At 31.1% G+C, this 21,588-nt stretch overlaps 3 protein-coding genes across 5 annotated transcripts; 2 read left to right on the top strand and 1 right to left on the bottom strand.

Moving 5' to 3' along the window:
- Positions 1-11: 11 nt before the first annotated feature.
- Positions 12-728, top strand: LOC120263883. The gene is made up of 2 exons (XM_039271856.1): positions 12-153; positions 319-728. The coding sequence occupies exons 1-2, from the start codon at positions 38-40 to the stop codon at positions 686-688; spliced, it is 486 nt and encodes a 161-aa protein (XP_039127790.1). The 5' UTR covers positions 12-37; the 3' UTR covers positions 689-728.
- Positions 729-1,800: 1,072 nt separating this feature from the next.
- On the bottom strand, positions 1,801-2,648 carry LOC120263881. Of its 2 annotated transcripts, none has more exons than XM_039271854.1 (2): positions 2,467-2,648; positions 1,801-2,354 (listed from the first exon to the last, which is right to left on the bottom strand). In XM_039271854.1, the coding sequence occupies exons 1-2, from the start codon at positions 2,619-2,621 to the stop codon at positions 1,922-1,924; spliced, it is 588 nt and encodes a 195-aa protein (XP_039127788.1). In that variant the 5' UTR covers positions 2,622-2,648; the 3' UTR covers positions 1,801-1,921. The 2 variants fall into 2 exon arrangements, with proteins under 2 accessions (XP_039127788.1, XP_039127789.1); XM_039271855.1 differs by having other exon boundaries at positions 1,801-2,271.
- Positions 2,649-12,789: 10,141 nt separating this feature from the next.
- LOC120263464 (WPP domain-associated protein-like) lies at positions 12,790-19,029 on the top strand. 2 transcript variants are annotated; one of them, XM_039271376.1, is made up of 6 exons: positions 12,790-12,889; positions 13,742-15,966; positions 16,344-16,470; positions 17,137-17,238; positions 18,358-18,435; positions 18,523-19,029. In XM_039271376.1, exons 2-5 carry the CDS (start codon positions 13,748-13,750, stop codon positions 18,433-18,435), a joined length of 2,526 nt encoding a protein of 841 aa, XP_039127310.1. In that variant the 5' UTR covers positions 12,790-12,889; positions 13,742-13,747; the 3' UTR covers positions 18,523-19,029. The 2 variants fall into 2 exon arrangements, with proteins under 2 accessions (XP_039127310.1, XP_039127309.1); XM_039271375.1 differs by lacking the exon at positions 12,790-12,889 and having other exon boundaries at positions 13,612-15,966.
- Positions 19,030-21,588: the final 2,559 nt, after the last annotated feature.

Here is a 21,588-nt window from a genome sequence, read left to right as displayed (position 1 = left end):
ACTCAAGACCCTTAAAGAAAGAAAGAAAGAAAGAATCATGATGGACTCTTCTTCAAACTCTGATGATCATCATGATCAAGACCTCCATGGTTCCTCTTCTCTCCCACCTCCTCTTCTTCCTTCTTTCCATGACTCCAACCAAACCTTCATTTTGTAAGTGTTAACCAACTTGTTTGTTCCTTTGTTTCTTTTGTCTATAAATATATAAATATATAAATATATATATATATATATATATTTAATGCATGTGAGATTTTCATTCCTAGGATTTGGAATTTTCTTTCTTGGCTTCTTACCAACTACTTAAGCTTTGTGCAGGAACAATGGTGGCTTCATTCAAAGCAACAATGGAGTCATTATCTCAACCTCAAGAGACTCTAAAACCCTAGGTTTTCAACCTCCACTCTCATCCATGGTACAAGAATTAGGGTTTCACTGGTCTAACAGCAATGCACCAAACTACATCAACCAATCTGACAGCCAAATGAAAGATCATGATTTCTCAGGTTCTTCATCCATCACTGAACAATTGCATATGGCCCTCACCGGTGTACCGCCTTTCGATATCTCTTCTTCGACTGGTTTCGCTGAATCCACAACTAGTAGTTCTACTGCATGCAGTAGAGGAAACTTTAGCCCGGTTCTTCCAACTAGTCACACTAATATCTCAAACCAGAATCATCTTTAGTTTTTAATTTTTCTTGATTTTAATTTTACATTTTTATTATTTATTTTCAATTCTTTTTTGTCTGAGAATATATTATATATTACAAATAAATAAAAAAATCTTGAAATCTAAAAGAACAATGCCAGATCCCATCAATGAGGCTATCCACCCAAAGTAAAAATTCAAAATTAATAATTAATTAATTAATTGATTGATTGAAAATGGGAAGGGAAAAAGTAAAAAAATAATGGGTGTGCCACCCATTATTACCCATTAATGAATGGCAATGGCTCCAGCCACATATGCTTGGATCATGATTCATGACTAATCTAATTTTGTGTTTCGCTTTTCAAAAAGGAACAGACCAAAGTCTTCTTTCAATCACAATCAGTGACCACTAATTTAATGATATGACACTTCACTCACAAATGAAAATGAAATCCATATATATATATATATATATAATTATTCAAATTTAATTTCATAAACCATTTGTCTATGACACTAAACAAGAAGAAGATTTTTTTTTTTTTTAACAAATTCGCCACAAGTAAGAAAAATTACTAGGTTCCTAAAAAAATAAATAAATAAATAAATTATGAATAAAATAAAAAATAATGCAAGAAAAAATAATCTGATTTTTTTTAAAATTTTTTAGAATTGATTTGTGATAATTTGGTTTATTGGCAACGAATGCATTTACCATTTATTCCAATAAAAAAGAGAAATTGGAATCTAATAAGTGTTTTAAAATTCAGCTCATCACGTGTGTTTATCCATGACATGTGATTTATTCATATTTATTAAAAATAAATAAATTAAAGAAATAAACTATGATTTTCATCCGATTTAAAATTTATTTAATATATTTACATTAAAGACTGTTGTATTTTTTTCCTTATGTTTCCTTTTGAAAATAATTAAAGTAAAAATAAAAAGGTTAGGAAAAGGTTTCTTTTTCTCATTTGTATTATTTTCACTAACAATAAAAGAAATATAAAAAAAAAAAATCCAATTCATTGAATAAATTTACTTTAAATAACGTTATCCAATCCAAATCTATTTCTTGGAATGTAATATATGGAGTAATACCAAACCAAATATTCAAAATAAATTAAAAATAAATAAATAAATAAACCAAATTGTAATATATAATTCCCAACATAAATTTCATCAAAATACATCAATATATATAAAAAAAGAAAAAAAAAAGAAGAAAAAAAGAGATTTATAATAAAGACACTAAAAAATAGTTCAAGCACCCAAGCGCACCTCCGGCCCGGTTCGCCTCCGGCCGAGCACAACCCCTAAACCGGACCGGTTTTCCGGTTCAAACCTCCGGTTCCGGCTGGCAAACGCCACGGCAGCAGCGCCGAGCAACGCCGCCCCCACAACCCCACAAGCCAAACCGGCCATGAGAAGCACCAGCCGAGACCTCTTCCCGCCGGCGGCGTTCTCCAATCCGGGCGGCGCCACTCTCCCCGCCGCAACCCCCAAACCCGGATCCGTCGGCGTCGAGTTCAACGCCTCAGGGAGCGCCACATCCGGGCGTCCCCTGAAAAACGCCACCATCGCCGGCGACACCGCAGCGTCGTCCTGGCTCACTGATCTCACCACCATCATCGCCAGCAAACAGATCACAACGACGGTGAAATCACAAACACCTCGTCGATCCATAATTAATACCCTTTTTCCCACCCAAAATTTCCCATCGATTTTGATTGTGAATCCTAACCCAATTGGAATTCAAATTCTCTGATGAATGAAAAGGGGTATGAAGATCGGAGAAAGAAGGGTACCTGAAAGGATATCGTCGGTGAAGATGGGAAATCGAAGGATCGATCCGGAGGAGAAGAAGGAGAGAGAAAGAGAGAGAGAGTGATGAAGTGGGTGGTGGGTGAGGCGGTGAACGCGCTTTGAAGGTTATGGGTGGGTGGGCAGTGGAGCATTTCATGTGAGAGTCTTCATGCTCTTTTGATGAATTGGCGGCTAACTACCATTTATTTATTTATTTATTATATTTATTATATATTATTCATTCGTTGTTTTAATTTTATAAAAAAAAAACTATTTACTTTTAAAACTATCCCCGTTTAAAATTCCACTAAGTAGAGTATATGATTTAGTTTAGTATAAGTGTTTTTAGGAAAAAAAAGTGCTTCTCTAGAGGAAGTTAAGTAATTTTTTTTATTTTGTGTTTGGATTAGTTTTTCTGTAAAAGTAGAAACTGTAAAAATAATCAGAAGCTAATCATGACTAGATTATGTTTAGTTTATGCTTCTGCAGAAAAAACCAATACAAAAGAACTTTTTTTGAACTCATAAGTGCTTAACTTATAAAAAAACACTTCTGGGTTTTCCAAAAACCAATCGAAATAAGGCATTAATGCTTTGTGTTTGTTGGTGGAATATTGTGTCCTCTGGATAAGGGATATTCATGAATAAAATATCTATTGACTGGGGATATCTATGGAAAATGTTTGGTCGATGGGATTTAAAAGTAAGGGATAAAGATTAAAATAGAAAATAAAATTATAATTAAAACAAATTAGAAAGAGGATGAATAGCGATGGACAAGTAAAAATGAATTCAAAATGTGACAAGTAAAAACAAATGGAAGATGTATGTTTTATGGAACCATCTAAATTTATAGAACTCTTAGGGCTCCTCATCAATTTTGTGTTAAGTGTAACATTTGAGTTTTTCATAAGTAATATTAACTATCATATTTGAGTTTTACATGAATACATTAAGGCTATGATTAAATTATCTAAAATTTTTAAAAAAATTATGATTAGACATGCTTATCCTTGCTACTGCCTCTGTTATGAATTAGGTGTTGTTTTAAGAAAAAAAATTTCAAAATAATTTTCGCTTTAGAATTTTAAGATAAGATTTATTTATTTTTCTAATATTACTCTTATTCAATTTAATAAATTATATAAATGAAGAGACTTCCAAGAAAATGATATGGTTCCAATAGAGGGATAGTTTTAGTAGTTTTGTTGATATTTATATAATTTATTATTTATTTTTTTAAAAAAACTAAAGATTCAATTGATATTAGCTTGTAAAGTAGACAACAAATATGATGGAGGGTTTGAGATCAACTCCATCCAGTTAGATCCTGGTGCAACGGCCTAAGCCTAAGCATGGGCACATAAATTAGCTGACCTTCTCACAAAATGTGCACTCACTATATTGAAACATGATAAGAGATATAAACAATCACCAAGCACTATTGCTTGCAAAGAGCCCTAAGAGTTAGAGTTGTGATGAAGACCCACCACCACAACCTTGGAATTATATTCAAGCTCTAAATTATTAAAACCTTTTTTATTTGTACTATTTATCTAATGTACATAACTATTAGTAGTTAGTATGGGTATTAAATAGTGTTAGGTAATACTATTTATAAATAGACAATGGCTATTAAATATAAATCTAACAACCGCTGTCTGACATACTAGATAATATGACATTGTGTGTGTGTGTAACCATTGTTTGACATACTAGATAATGTGACATTGCGTGTGTGTGTGTATCACAAAACATCAACTATGTTCTCAGTTCATGAAAAGCAAGTGAATGTCTACAGTTCATGAAAAACATGTGATAGAAAGAGATAGAGAGAAACATGTTGATACGACCCATTTGCGTGCGTGTACTACAAGTGCACGGGTGTTAAAATAATAAAATATCCGGTGAATTGGGTAGTCGAATCCACAGGAAATAGAAGTATTAGTAGTAACCACTTCTCGGTTATCTCATCGGAATCAAGATTGTGATGAAATGAACTCAATCGCAAGAATATGAATATTACAAGCAAGCAAAGGGAATGTAAAATAAAGGAAGTCTCAATCAATAAAGATGAGGTACCCGGGAAATGCTCCCCCTAGGATCTAACATGAAGCGCAAGATCTACTAAATGTTTCTAAACCGAGTTAGATGAGTTGAGGTAATTCAAGAACAATTGGTCCCTGCCTCCAAGCCACCGATACTAGTCCTCTACGTGGAGAAATCGCTCAATCTCAACACCTCACACTACATATGACCGCAATAAACTCTATGGATACCTAAGAGTTTAAACGATTCCTAAAGATAGATTTAACCCTACTTCTAGGTGAAAAATCCCTAACCCCCTACAAGGTGCCGACGAAGAAATCTCTTAATCTCACGCCTCACACCAAATATGATTGCATAAAACCTAGAGAATACGGAGATAGGAAGCACTCATTGGAGGGGAAAGGGGACACTCCACTATCTCATGACTCACCCTCTCAACTCTCTTCAATCTTGGAGTTCTAATCCTAATAGAGACCTTTCTCTCACCTAGGCAACAAATCATGCAACACAAATCAATCACACGGATCAATACGACATGCAATCAATAATAAAAACAAGATTGAAACTCAAATAAACTCGGATTTAATAGAAAACATAAAGTAAATCAATACAAAGATAGGATCCTAGAGTTCACATGCTCAAATATCTACTAGGGGTTTAGCCCTCCATGGGGCAAATTACAAAGCAAAGAATAATGCAATGAAAAGCAATGAAAACCATGGAATAAAACCCCCTTGAATTCGTGATGATGGTCTTGATGGGTCACTTAACGTTTTGAAGGATCCCTCTACGAAGTTAGGTTTTCGAAGGCTCCATCGATGCTATGATGGAGAAAAGATCTATCAAATTTGGTGAAAAACGTCCCCCAAATTCACCAAAGACCTCCTCTTCAAACCCTAGCCGCTTCGCCCTTCAAACGTTAGCAAAAAGTCTCCAAATGAATAGGACAAAAGGGCTATTTATAGTCAAAATAATCATATCTATCACGTACCTCCAAGCGATCGTGTGAGATTTCACGCACTTACGTGAGCTGCAGAAATTCCCATGTGATCGCGTGGAATTTTCACGCGGTTAAGTGAATATTGTTTTTGATACAATACTACTACAGTAAATTACTACAAATTTACTACAATACTCTTCATAAACTCAACTCACACACGTACTCTTCTCTTGCGGTCACATGGATGGGCACATGTCCACGTGGTAAGTTATAAGACTTTTCATCGTCGAATCATCATTGGGAAGCCCTTGCATTCTTCACACAAGTAGGGACATGGGGTTGTGATTGCCTTTGTGCCCTTCCAACTCATAAATTGGCTTGAAATCTCTTGGAAAGTTGGCACACATCTCCATGTACATTAGCTCCTCTTGTGTTTTGATCCTTATGTTGCACAAAAACTCCCAAAGTTTGTCTTTATAACCTATCTTTAGTTTCTATTTCTTTTTTCAAGGCATTCACAACCTAATTGTACAAAAGAACACCAAATACACACATAAACCATGGTAAAAATGATGCTTAATACATGTAAAATATATATAAAAAAATATGTCTACTCAAGCACTTATCACATGTAGATGAACAATACCAATAACAGTGTCCAAAGGTTGTACTGGGTTTGAAAATGGATATGTGAGTGTTGTGCGGTTTTGTATAATTTTATGCAAAGGTGTTATTAGAAATCGGGTTGGATGGTTATGATTGAGTGAGCTACTATTACGATCACGATCTGACAATGCAGATCAAAATATTGTACACCCCATTTTTCACTGCGTAACTGTTCACATATACATAAAAATTTGAATAAGAATTCTTCTACACTGTATTAGTCTATGATGATGATAATTGGATTAGAATCTAATAGTTCAGTATGAAGGTATGTAGATATTGTATCTATGGACGTTGGTAAATGACATGGTCTATATATATTTGTGTACGCATGTCTCTTGTCTTTTCAACTTAAACTATCATAATAGCCACCAGGCAAGTGTAGTCCATCTTGTGAAGTGCAAGAATGTTTGTTATTTTTAAAATAATAATAATTTTTAAAAAGTAATTAATATTTTTTAAAATTTAAAAATCTAATAAATTTTTTTAAAATAATAATATTTTAAAAAAATTTCTCAAAATAAGTTTTGTTTTAGTTTTTAGTGCTTAGTCAAGGACTAGTTTGGTCAATAAAATGACTCAAAGTCATTAGCGTAAATATATGAAAAAAAGGTTCATAGTTTTAAGTTGACAAAATAAAATAAAATATTTTTTAAAATACATATGAAAAGCGAATTATATGACATTGTTTTTAATGTTTTCAAAATTACCACCCATCATAAGAATTGTGTGCGTATATATATATATATATATATATATTGCAAAAACTAATGCTCTATGCCTCGATGGATCCTTGGGAAAACAAATGCCCTCAAAGTCATATATTTCAACATTAAAATTTTACTTTTCTAAATGATAATAAGCATCTGTTAATATTAGTATTTTTGTAAAATATTTATTAAATTTATTTATTTATATAATTATATATATTTTTAAAAATTTCTAGGATATTATAAAGGGTAAACTACATATTTAGTCACTAAACTATTCACGTTTTCCTAATCTGGTCACTAAACAAAAAAAAAAATTTCAATTGGGTCACTAACGTTAACATTTCATTCCAATCAAGTCACTCGGCAGAACGCCGTTACCCGGATGCTGAGTTGGCGCGCCACGTCACCTGACACGTGTCAGATTTTACGTTGGGCTATTGACGTGGATTCCACTTCAGTAATAGGCTTCACGTGATGATTTGACTGACACCAACTCATCATACTTTCCTCTTTTCCTTAGGGGAAAAAGAAAAGTTCAAGGCTTCTCTTTCCTTATTGATCTTAGCCCTCGTTGTATGGTTCAAGAGATAGCAAGAAATTCGAGTTTCTTTGACGAGGGTTTTTCCGTGGATGGAGGATGATGTCGGGCTGAGCTCCAAGGCGGACAGGTATGGATCCCAATCACAAGAAATCTTTAGGTTCTCGAGTGTACTTCTTTTTGGAAGAATTTTTAGGGTTTTTGACTTGGATTCTTGCTTCTAATTGTGTTCTTGACATGAATACTATGGACTTTTTAGTCACTTTGAAGGGTTTATGAGTTCATTCTTGAATGATAGTTGTAGAGTTTAATTCGCTTTTCTTGAATGTTTTGTGGTTCTTGATCGTATTCTCTTTTTGATTGAAATTGATCCAATGCTATGGTAATTGGTATCTTTTTATCAGATTTATTTGATGTCTTGATGAATTTTTGAGTTGTTGATGTGGTTTCTTGCTTCTGATAAGAGATGATGAGATCCACAACAAGAAAAGAATCCATGATTTAAGACATTATTAATTATTATTGTTATTAAACTAATAAGATGTGTGTTTTTATTCTCAAGGCACTAAGCGCTTGTATTGGTCAGGGTGCATGGAATGGAAATTTAAAGCTTTTAATCACAATTAGACTACTAGCGATGTCACTATAATTAAGCATATAATTAATTAATTAATTAATGAAAAATGGTGCTCACTAATGCAAGCCTTAATGATGGTGCTTGACAATGAAATGGAGCACTAAGTAGCATGAACCCTTTTGAATATGGCTCTTTCCTTCAACTTATCATACGTAATTGCATCATCATCTCTTGAAAAGAAAGTCTTATAATTAAGTCATTGTGTGTTAATTAGTGTAACCATGAGATTTAGACATTTCCTTGTAGTTGTACCAATATATATTCTTAAAAAAGTAATACTATGAATACTATATATATCTAATGCTAATCAAATATATACATAGTTCATTTTGAGTTCACGTTTTATTAAGTAAAACAGATATTGTGTATATATATCTCATTGATTTCATATGCTTAATGAAAATAAGAAAAGAAAATAAAGTTAGCCAAACAATTAATAAAAACATGCATATAAGGAAGAAGACATGAATAAGATATGTCAAGCCAACAACCTATCAGATCTGTTAGATGGATGCCCACTGTAAATCAAGATATTGTATTTTCTCAAAGTGAAAGGCCAGAGGTAATTTCCACGAAACTTGTGCATAATCTCATTTCTTCAAATATGGTGTTTCTCTTTTTTTAGGATGCCACATGTTTTTCTTTATGTGTTATGTTGTAATTTGTGTTTATAATATTGAATGAATATGTTGATCTTCAATCTTTGTCAGATGCTGATTTTTTCCTCTTAATTCAGGGAACTTGCCCAACTAGGCAGAATATGTCAAGCCAACAACCTATTGGGACTGTTAGGTGGATGACAACTGTAAGAACTTTTTAATTTAGGTTTTTTTTTTTATGTTTAACTTAGAATTATTAGTCTTTTACAATATTCAAAACATGGATGGCATCTTGTAGATTCCTGATCAGACTGTAAATCAAGGTGGTCAATCTTCTCAAAGTGAAATGATACAATCAGATGCAAGGCCAGAGATAATTCTAACTAAGCTTGTGCATAGTATCAAGGATTATTGTCTTTATGTGTTGTGTTGTGATTAATAATTATAATCTTGGTTTGCATGTTCTAATCTAAAATTTTGAATGAGAATGCTAATTATAATCTGCAATGGGTATAAGGCAAGAGTACCATAAGCTTCTTTTGTGCTTAATGATTTCTTTTGTGCAGGTTTCTTCTCAAGTGCTTATTAACACGCAAAATTCTTGTACCAATGTAACCATTTCTGCAAATACCCAACCACATAGACCACATGGAAGGCCAGTGGCATCAAGGTATATGAGAGATTCAACAAAAAATGGAATTGCAGCCAAGGGGAAGAGGCAACATAAAGAGATAGCATCAAATAGAAGACATGACAAGAAAGACTGTTATTGGCGAGGTTGCCCTAATTGTGTAAACATTACTTAAGTTTTTTGTTCTTTTGTAATAGCTCAGAATGCCAAAATGGGTTGGCAATTTTTGTTGTGTTCAGCAACTAGAAACTAATGTATGTCTTTAATTATGTTCTGTTATGATAGTGGTGTTTTTGGGAGAAAATACTTGTGTTTTGTCATGTTACAAAATAGATGTTTTTTGAACAATTTTTCACTAGTGTTTTATTTTGTTATGTTCCTTTTCATTTAAAGAACAAATGCACAGGATGCTAAAATAATCTACATATTTAGTCACTAAACTATTTGCATTTTCCTAATCAGGTCACTAAATAAAAAAAAAATTCAATTAGGCCATTGCTGAAGTGGAATGCCACATCAACAACCAAACACAAAAAAAATCTGACACGTGTCAGGTGACGTGGCGCGCCAGCTCAGCATCAGGGTAACGGCGTTGTGGCGCGTGACTTGATTGGAATGAAATGCTAACGTTAGTGACCCAATTGAAAAAATTTTTTGTTTAGTGACCAGATTAGGAAAACGTGAATAGTTTAGTGACTAAATATGTAGTTTACCCTATTATAAAATGTTTAGTGAAAAAAATAGTGTTTATTGCTGATCAAAGCAAATACATAACTTTGATTCTATTAAAATCATTATATAATATGTTTTGTTCATACTAGTTAATAAAAAATAGTGACTATTTAAAACCAATTTTTCCCTTAATTTAAGGTCAATTGAATTCATTTTTTCCGAGCTGCCAATTTGTTCTAGAGACTTATCTAAACACAACAAATTTTTTTATAATAATAATAATAATAATAATAATAATAATAAATAATAATATTATTATTATTATTATTATTATTAGGGTAAACATCATCTGGGCGTTCATAGAACGTCCGCAGGTAAGCACAGTAACTTTAATTTCGATATAGTGATAGAGTGAGACGAAATTTTAGTTTAGGGATGAGTTGATTAGTTTAATTTAGGTTTAGTTTTGATTTAGATTAAAATACTGTATATCCCATTTTTTACTGTGCTTATAAATAATGTACAGAGAACGGTTGAGATTGTTTCAATTACTGTGCTAAAATTGATTGTGTGGTTTAGATTAAAATACTGTGCATCCCACTTTTTATTGTGCTTCTAAAATAGTGCACAAAAATACTGTTAATTTAATAGTGTTGAACCGATTAAAATCGAACGGTTGATACGAATGTTCGTAGATTTTCAAATCTTCGAACGTTCGTAATGATGCAACCCCATTATTATTATTATTATTATTATTATTATTATTATTATTGATTGATGTGAATAAATCATATCAAGAATAGGTGAGAGGTTAATAATACAACCCACCTGTGTCTCTTCATCATCAGAGCACTGAAGTTTGAAAGTAGTTTTTTCGATAAAAAAATATAAATACTTTATGTAATAGATCAAAAAAAAAATCAAAGGCAAAAAAAATATTAATTTTTATAAATAACAATCATTGTTTAGGAAGAATTATTTTTATGTGTTAATTGTACTAAATTTATTAAATATGACAAAAAAAAGTTTATTTGGAGATATTCTAAAACAACTTTTTATTATAACTATGATGATAGCAATACTAAAAACACAATAACAACAACAATTATTATTGTTGTTGTTATTATTGTTTTTATTTCAACTTTTATTTTATTCAAATGTTTGTTGAAATTCAATTTTTTTTAATCTTGAAAATTAGATATATTTTTTTAATTCCTTGTGACAAACGTTAAATTTAAGTTATGATTTGGAACATGGAAGTACAGCAACTCCAAATCATTTTAAAAAAAAACACACACACACAGAGTATATAATAGCACTATAATATAACATATGATTAATACCTTTTTATCAACTTTATTAGTTGTTAAAGTTTCAAGCATAATATTAAGAGTTCACTAATGATGTAATCATGTTTTTAAAAGGCCTCAATTGGCATATGTATTTACTATTTACTATTTATTTTATAAATATGGTCTTAGAGATGTCTCACTTTTTTTTTCAAAATAAATAAAATTGTAAATTTCATTTTTTAATATCAATTGTTAAACATAAAAAAAACATAGAGAGTATAATTATTTTTATTAAATATTTTCTTTTCTTAATTTGGTATTAAAGCTCTTATTTTTTACTCTATTTGAAACAATTTAGGGTCTATGCTAGTTGGATATATTGTTTATAACTTTTTACAATAAATTATACTTATATATTAATATTAATAAACATCCATATTTACTTTAAAAAAATATTTTATCATTAAAATATTATTTCAATTATGTTAATTAATTTCAAACAAATTTGCAAATAATTACGTATTGAATTAACTTGTTAGGTTTCTTCTATATTTACTTAATTATTATTATTATTATTATTATTATTATTATTATTATTATTATGAATCATTGATTTTCTGGGACCTATATAAAGAGGTTGACTTTTATCAGCAGAGTGTGTATAAGCATTTAAATTTAAATTTTTTTGTTTAAATAATCCAAACCTCTATTGTTGACCAATTTAAATTAATTTTTTTATTATTTAATAATTTGATGCTATATTCCAAATCCAAATCCAAGTGCCATTTATTTATTTATTTTTAACGTTAATTTTAATTAATTTATGTATAGATTAAAAAAATCAGTTAAAAATAATTAATAATTATATTAACATTTTAAGAAAATATAATTTAATAAACTGGATAGTTGAATAAGATTTATTATATTTTGTAGCAGTATATAAAATATAAAAGATAAATTTATAAAATTAATATTTTATATTTCATATTTTTTTTATATAAATAAAATAGAAAATATCATAGAAATTTTTTTAAAATGAAACAAATAAAAAAGATCGGGCTGAGTAATATTTATATTTGGTGTAAATATCAAAAACTGTCCTCTATTTTGTGCTTTTCACGCTTTTCTACCTCAGTATAAAATTTCGACTTTTTACATTTCACTTTATCAGTTGTAAAATCCATCTTTTTGGCTCTCAGTATTTATCATTTTTATCTTTTTTAGTCCATCCAATTTCATCACTCGAAAGGGACCAAAAAGTGAGATCCAGTCAATTAGTAGGACTAAAAAAGACAAAATACGAAAATACATGGACCAAAAAGATAAATTTTATATTAGAGAGACTAAAAGGACGAAAAACGCAAAATAAAGGGAAGATTTTGATATTTTGACCTTTATATTTCTACATTAAATTTTGGATTTGAGTTTCGGGCTTCTAAGGGTAAATTCGGATTCGGGTTTCGAATTTCGGGTTTAGGGTTAAATTCGGTATTGACTATTGAGTGAGTATGAAAGCAACACTTCACATCCTTGCTCACTTTGTGCACTTTTTTTTCAACTTTTTAATAATTTTTAGGCCCATCATTTTGCTTTTTATTTCTTCGGGGCTCGCGTTCATGCTCACTACTTCACCCCCACCCTAACCAAGAGCAAGCACTGAAGAAGCAAAGAGCTCCAGTTTTCTTCAAGGAAAGAACCCAATCTCTGATGTTTAGCTTCTAACCATGCTTTTCCTCGTCTTCTTCTTGGTGTTGATCTTCATGTTGTGTGTTTTTTGGGTTCCGGATTGGAATTTGAAATGCTTTGATTGTTTTTTTTTTTTTGGCTGCTTGTTTGTCTTTGTGATTGTGATTGTTTGTTTGTGTTGGATTTTTATTGTAGATGGTGATGATGATGATGTTTAATGCGTGTTTGATGGTGTGGAATGATCTTAGTTGTTGTTGTTGTTGTTATTGTTTGAAGTGAATTTTAGATTGGAATTTTTGTTTAGGGTGTGTTTGGATTGAGTGGAAGTATGGGGTGAGTTTTTTGGTTGAATAAAATGATGAGATGGATGAGCAAATGAAAGAAAATGTAGTGATAAAAATTTGACCTTGGTCATTTTTTTAGTAAATTTGATTTTGAAATGTTCATTTTGGGTGTGTTTTGATGAAGTGCAACTAGAAATTGTTGTTTGGTGACAATAAGATGGATATGCAAGTAGAAGAAAATGTTGAAATTGTTAAAATATTGATGCCAATTGTTTTGGTTTTGTTTCGAGAAATATGGACAAGCCATAGAATAAAACACCAACTCTTTTTATTGTAGGGTTAGTTTTTGGTGGTAAATTTCACTTTGAAAAGTTTGTTTAAGGTGCTTTTAGATGGATGATAAATAGAGTGTTAAAAGTGGTGGAATGGAGAAAGAATGTGAAAAGAAATTTACTGATCAAATTGAGTGGGTTTTTAACTTTTTATTGAAATTTTCTGTGATATTCTTCTTGTTTTTCTTGATGGATTCTCTTATCTGTCTTCTGAGATTTCCCAGCGATTATTAATGCAGGTAGTGATGGAGAGTTCAGTGGTTTTGGATTCTGGTGGTGGCCTTTCTGTTAACGGGCCAATACGGTTGAGTACCGGAAACAATGAAGTAGATAGTGTGTCTGATGATCTAATGTTCCTTGATGATTTGGATTCTTATTGGGATGATGTGAATGCTCGTCTCACAGTATCCAGGATGGTGAGCAACTCTGTAATGAAGGGAATAGTAAATGCTGTGATGGAGGAGGCTTCTGAGAAAATCGCGTCAAAAGAAGCTGAAATAACCTTTTTGAGTGAAAAGTTGATGTCCTGTGATTCTAATGTTGTCGGAGATCAGAATTCACAATCAGTTCTTATGTTGCCGGAACTCTCTAGGATGATAGTGGAACCTCAAGGAACCAACTTGGAGTTGTGCAGTTGCTATTTTGATGGGAATGCACATCTTAAGTTTGATGAGAAAATGAGCAGATTAAGGATCAAGTCAGAAGAACAGTTTCTGAAACTTAAAGATGAAATTAGGAATTTAAGAGCTGGTGAGTCTCTCGATGAAGGAAAGGCTGTTGATAGGTTTTGCAACATAGATGGTTGTGTTAATGCACTTGAAGAAACACTTGCTGCGATGTATGAAAGAATTGGTGGCAAGTTCTTCTCACTAAAGCCTGTGGTTGCTGAGCAGCAAAGTGAGGATGGGCTACAAAATGAAATTGGAAGTGTTATGGTGGGCCTTCAGGATGAGTTTGAGAAAGGATTGCATGAGCAAAGAACTCTGGTGGACACCTGTAATGAGAAGTGGCAAAAGCATGTTTCTGAACTTTCTGACATCCGTCAAGAACTTGATACTATCTCTAGGTCTTTGTTCAGCTTAGAATCAGGCTTTATGTTCTCTCAGAGTAACACTGAATGTTTGGAAGAGTGGAACAATGCCAAGAGGAAAGATCATATTTCTCGGAATGTGATGGGAAAATCATGCCTTTCTCATTCTGATGAAAATTGTAACCCCTTGGTGGACAAATCTGATGAGGCTGTCAAGCAGGCAATTGAAGTTACTGTCTCACCCCTGCTGAAACACATGAAAAAAGAAGAACTCATAGGATATCATACAACTGAAATGACTAAGATGAAGAGACAGCATGAATTAGCTTTGCAAGAAAAGACAGAAGAGCTGTTCAGTCTCAAGAGGGAACTTCTGAAGGAAAAAGGTTCTAACCCTTCACATTTTAGGAAGGACAAGGAGTTTGAACTACTTAGGAAAAAAATTTCAGAATTCCTTGGAAGGTTGGATGTTATGCTTTTGGAGAATGGTGAGTTCCCTGTTGTTTGTGATGATCAAGATGTTGTAGAGAATTTCATGAACAAAATCCACACCCTCCTGGCATTAACCAGAAGTAAGGATGTTGCTTCTTCACAGTTATCATGCCAAGCATATCACCATTCACTTGCAGAGATAGACCTTCAGAAACAGATTAGGAAGCTTGAACTGGATTTTGAAGATGCAAAAATTGAAGCTAGCATTACAAATGAAGTACAGAAGATTGCTCTAAAGGGGGTGGTTGAAGAAATTGAAAGCTGCTTGGAGGCTGAAGAGATTGAGAATAAATTCATACAAGAGATTTACCTCACTTTGTATATGGGAACTGTTATGCATGCCCTTTCTAGCATACATCCTGCTGTTGATAAATGGTATGAAGAAAAGAATTGCATGGAAGCAGCTCTTTTGGAGAAGGAAAAATCCTTGTCTTTCCGAATTGAAGAGAACGAGAAGCTGGAGCAAGTGATTTCATCAATATCAACACTGCTGAAGGAGAAGGAGAATTTTGCATCCGTAGTAGCTTCTAAGTTCATAGAACAGAAGAAGCACTTGGATTTAGCATCCCAAGAACTTGAAAGGTTGAGAGGCATGGTTAATAAGCAAGAAACATTGATCTTTGAGAACAAGATTGAATATGATTTGGTGAAGGGTAGATTGGATGAGGCTTTGCTGCAGATTCAGGGTTACCAATTTGAGATAAATAAACTGGATCAGAATAGTAAATTTTTGATGGATGCTTTGGATGATGCAGAGAAACAGAAAAACATCCTTCACACCATTATTCAAGAAAAAAATGTGGCACTGTCATCAGTGATCTCAAAGGAGAAGGACCAAACAGAACATATGAAGTCCATAATCTTGTCTATGACAGAGTTGTCAAGGATCATTGAAGAATTTGAATCTAGGTTGACATGTGATGTTGGAAAAAATGAATCAAGGTGTGTATTGCTACCATCTCTCATTTCCCTTTTTTGCTTTGATTTTTTTCCTGAAAGAATATTTCCTGGATGATACTAGATGTGAGCATAAATTTAGCATACTGAATTTACTATATCACTGTTATCGTTGATTTGTTTAATGGTGGTAAAGTGACTTGATTGGAATAATTCTGTTTGTTGAATTTCTCATAGAATCACATAAAAGATAGAGCCATATTTTGTTGTACTATAGTAGTTCAGGAGGAGCTTCCTTCCTGCGGCAATACGTGCTTTCAATTGGATATAGTAAATGTGTTTCTTCTAGTAGTGTTGCTTTAATTATTAGTCACATATTTTATGAGCTGAGAGCATAAAGTAATTTTTTTCTCTGTTCATAGGTTAAATATACTGAACCAGCAATGTGGTCAGCTGGTGCAACAGGCTGATTTATACGAAAGAGAGAGTATGAGGCACAGACAAAAATATGAGGTCATGTGTTCTGACTTTCAGAAGGCTGAAATTGAGGTATATTCTTGAATACGGACATTAACATTGATATGCATTTGCAGTGTAGCTATCTTGTTTGTTTCTGTTTGTGGTGCATGTATATTGATAAAGGCTCTTTGGTTCCTTTAACCAGAATCAACTTCATTTAACTCAACAAAAATTTCTAGCTATTATGTCCACAGAAATGTAAGGCATATGGTATTTATGTTTGCCATCATATACAACTCTTTCTTTCTGCGTAGTTAAGATTAGATCAGTATCACAATTGATAGGACAATATTTTTAGCTATGATGGGAGGAGTGGAGAATAAAGGGACTACTCTGTTGCCTATGCTTGCCTATAATTTTTGGTACATTAGAGTTAGAGTGAATGCTGGTGACAGAATTGAATCTTGTGAATCCTTTTTATGGATCAGAGGAATTTTCATGCCCCCACACCCAACCACCTAAACAAAATTGGGCAATCCCATGAACAAAATTTATCTTCATGATTAACCTTGTCTGTTTATCTCCGCTACTCCATTGCCACTTAAGTTATAATTTTTCTTCTCTTGATAAAACTCTATGGTAGCACATTGATATGTATGAATGTTTTGATAGATCGGCCCTGATGTTTTCAATTTTGTATTAATAATTATCTTATTTACAGGGTTCGTTATTTACTTTCTTTTTATTGGATGCCAGGTGGATTTGTTAGGCAATGAGGTTGATGCCCTCCTGACTATACTTGAGATGATATATATCGCACTCGATCATTACTCTAATGTGCTACAATACTATCCTGGGGTAAGAGAGTTTGCATATTCAACTCCATTCATAATGTTTTTATTTTTTCTTTTTAAACCTTGTTTAATCAAATGGACACATTATAGAGCCTGCAACAATGTTTTTGGAAATATTTGACTATGTCATGTGAATAGAGTTAGCAAGTAATCCATGAAATTCAGGATTATTTTTGTACAAATATTTGTTGGTTTATGTTGTCCTAAAATAAAATAAAAAAACGTACTTGTAAATATTTATCATGTTCCTAGCAAGGAAATGAACACATACATAATTTAAGCATAGTTGTCAAAGGTGCCTTGGGCGCAAAGCGTGCAAGGCTCAACAGCCTGCACCTATATCTTTGAGCCTAGGTGCAAGGCTCAAGGCGTGGGCCTAGGTGTGCCTTCGTAACATCAACAAATTAATTTGGTTATTTTTTAAATATTTAGTTTAACTTTTGATCTTATCCACACATCTTGATGATTACAAATAAAAGAGATCCACATACAAAATTAGGGCGACCAACACAACCAACCAAGCAGAATCAAGACTCCATCTCTCTTCTTTGGGCAGATCCACTATTTAGATGAAGAGAATGATAAATTTGAAGAGGAAATTGTTGATGTTGGTAGTGATGATAATGATAATGGACTTAATGATTTTGATGATAATTACTAAAATCTAGATTTTATTATACAAGTTAGGATTTGGACTCGATGCATGTATTATATCATATTACCGCATTTTGTATAAAACATTTGAAGATTAATTTGCATGTTATTATGTAAATCTTCTAATGTCTAGTTGTCTTCTGTGATATTAATTTTTATGACATTTTAAAACTTTAATACAAATTAATCTTTAGTACAACTATTTCTTATTTTTCAAATTTTTTTTAGTGGTGATTGGTGCGCCTAGTGTCGATCGGGCACATGCCTGTGCCTTGCATCTTGCACCTAGGCCCCAGGACCCCCTTGCGCCTAGATGCGCCTAACGCCTATGACAACCTTGAATTTATGGATACTTTTGTGTTAAGCTCTAAGCAGATTGCATAAACATCAATGATTGAAATGTTGGGACCTCATCTGTTTTCTTTCTTATTAACCAACTCTAGTTTACAAACCTCATTCATTCCTTCAGGTCAAGGAGATTTTGGACCTGCTGAGAAGAGAGTTGAAGAAGAGATACATAACTGATGTTAAACTGAGTGAAGACTAAGTAAGTAATATGATAAGAAATTCAATATTTACTTACATTTTCTTTTACCATATTATGTAAACACTGATCTTGTTTTTCATATTCTAGATGAAACAAACTGTGCCTATCGATCATTTAATGTTCAACACTTAACTTGTCCGTATCATCGTATTTAGCATTGATAACTCTGATGGTTTGGAACTGAACCTTTCTGCAAAATAACAAAGGAACAAAGATGGAGAAAGATGCAGCTGATATCATGCTTGCTTAGGGTATTTACACTGTGAATGTATGGGTTAATGTATTAGCTTCTCCTCCTAATCAGAACTTTCACTTAATTTTTGGCAGTTTCTGACAAAACTCTTTGCTAGCAATGCATGTCAATTGTCATGTAACAAAATTCTTAACATCTTTTATGAATGCAATAATTAGTATGTAAGAATGTCAAAATTGGCTTGGTGTTATGAATACTATAGAAATTGTTGATATTTACCGTATCAATAATGGTGCTGTGGCAAGTGTTATTACTGTAGCATTTTGGCATTATTGTATCACAGTACTACATTTTTAACTGTAACAACTGCATACTGTAGCGCCACATATATTTTAATGTAGTAGCTGCTAGTATTGTTACTATTTAAGCTACCAATGTATTTTGGATTGTTAGATTAAATTAAATTTAATCGTCCATTCATCTCTTGAATGTCTTGAATGTCTATAAACAGAGACGGATTTGAAAAGGGGGAAGGGTGTGCTTAAGCGGCTAATTTATTAAAATATTGTGTTTTTTTAAATTATTTCCCAAAATACGCATTTCCATAATTATTTACGGCAATGCGCATTTTATATTTTTTTATTTTTTTATTTTTAAAATTAGCCGGTCCCATTGTGGTTTTTTAATATTTAAATTTATTTTTTAAAAAACTAGAGGGTCCGTTATTTTTTTAATATTAAGTTTTTATTTTTTAAAAAACTGCGGGCTCGGTTGTTTTAAAATTAAAAATATTTTACATCCAAACCCTTATAATTTTCATTAATTTTTCTTATAACTTATTTTTTCTCACTTCTACTATGTTATTTTTTACTTTCACTAATTGTAACCGGCTGTTAATAATTTAAATAAATAATTTTAATATTTTTTCATCATATAAATTAGCCGGTCCCATCAGTGTTCCTCTCGACCAAGGTTATCTCTTTTGTTCAGTATAACAAGAATATGAATTTTGCTAGATTTAATGTAAAAAAATAAAATAAAATAATTTTGCAAGAAAATAAAAAAACTAAAATGACAAAAATTTTAAAGAAGAGTTTCTCTCTATATTGATAATTTTTTCTTATAAAAAAATACTTGTGTATTTTAGAAAATGAACTTTGAGGGTTTATATAGGCCTCCACCTAACAAATGGATGGTCAAGATCAATTTTATCCAATAGCTTTCATGAATGGGGTAGGTGCCATATGCTACTAATAATTTATCCCAACAACCCCCTTATGATGAAAAAATATTTAAATTATTTATTTAAATTATTAACCGATTACAATTAGTGAAATTAAAAAATAGTAGAAATTAGAAAAAATAAGTTATAAGAAAAATTAATGAAAATTATAAGGGTTTGGATGTAAAATGTTTTTATTTTAAAAACTACCAGGGCCCATTAGTTTTTTAAAAAATAAAAATTTAATATTAAAAAAATAACGGGCCCCTCTAATTTTTTTAAAAAATAAATTTAAATATTATAAAACCACAGTGGGTCCGACTAATTTAAAGAAAATAATAAAAAATATATAAAATACTCATTTCAGTAAATAATTATGGAAATACGCATTTTGAGAATAATTTAAAAAAACACAATATTTTAATAAATTAGCCGTGCTCAAGCACCCCCTTCCCATGAATAATATGGCTAACCTAAAATTTATTTATTTTTTAATAAATTAGCCGTGCTCAAACACAATATTTATTTATTTTTTAAAATTCTACCCACAATATATACAATATAATAAATAATATGGCTAACCTAAAATTTTCAAATATTTTGTTTTAAAATTTTATATTTAGTTATATATATATATTTAAATTATCAATACATTATTATTAATTTTTTAAGGATATTAATGTAAAAATAGTAATAATAAATATAAAAAAAATAAAACCATAAAAAAATGCTATTGCTATTTCAAAATTTCTAAAAACAATCATTGCAGCTTTTGGGTTTTCTTTCTTTGCTCAATTTTTCCGACTTTCGAGTTAATATTTTATCTTTCATTATAGAGATTTATTATGTATTTTTTTTTAAAAAATATTTTATATCTAAATTAATTTGTTTAAAAAAATATTTTATATTTATTAAATAATTATTAGATATTTGTTATATATTTGTTTGACTATTTGTTATGGAAATTGTTGTTAAAACGTTTAGATATTTGTTGTGATTATTTGTTATGAAAAATTGATTATTTATAGATTGTTTGTAAAATAATTGTTGCATAAATGAATTTTTATTGTGAATTTATGTCAAGTTTTTTTAATTGTATTATTTGTCAATTTAATGTTTAAGTGTTAGTTGAGTTATTTGCTAATTATGTAAATATGATAGGTTTTTTAACACATAAACGAAAATTCTTAGATTGATGTATATTTTATATTTTTGAATTATTGATTATTATTGTCTGAAATTTAAATTAATAAAATTATTTAATATTCATAAAATTTTTAAATTTGAATTCAGCACCTCTAAATTTTGTTTCTAGTTCTGCCACTGTCTATAAATATATATTTTTTCACATATTGTAAATGAAATATAGAAAAATAGAATAGAAGAAGAAATGATAAAAGTGAAGTATAATTTAAGGTGTCCGGTATATATTTTTTTTTTTTATTCTTATATTATTTATATCATATATTTATGAAAATATTTATATTTATAGTGAATTATTAGTTGCATGTATAATACATGGTTTATTTTAAATTTTTATATGCATGCAAGAGGTGCGACAAATAAAAAAAAGCAATTTTTTCTTATTTAAAACAGTTTGGGTACCCCTCTTGGAGTGGGTAATAGCTATTATTCTTCACAAAATTCATATTGTTTATATGTAAAATATATTTATTTGCTTTTTTTTTTATTGTTAAAAATAAAGTTAAAAAAATTTTGTACTCTTGTGACTTCTGAG

Source organism: Dioscorea cayenensis, chromosome 6, assembly GCF_009730915.1.
Source record: "Dioscorea cayenensis subsp. rotundata cultivar TDr96_F1 chromosome 6, TDr96_F1_v2_PseudoChromosome.rev07_lg8_w22 25.fasta, whole genome shotgun sequence".
In the NCBI taxonomy this organism is placed as follows: domain Eukaryota; kingdom Viridiplantae; phylum Streptophyta; class Magnoliopsida; order Dioscoreales; family Dioscoreaceae; genus Dioscorea; species Dioscorea cayenensis.
The sequence above is the reverse complement of the archived record's forward strand: the minus strand, read 5'-3'. Positions and strand labels throughout refer to the sequence as shown.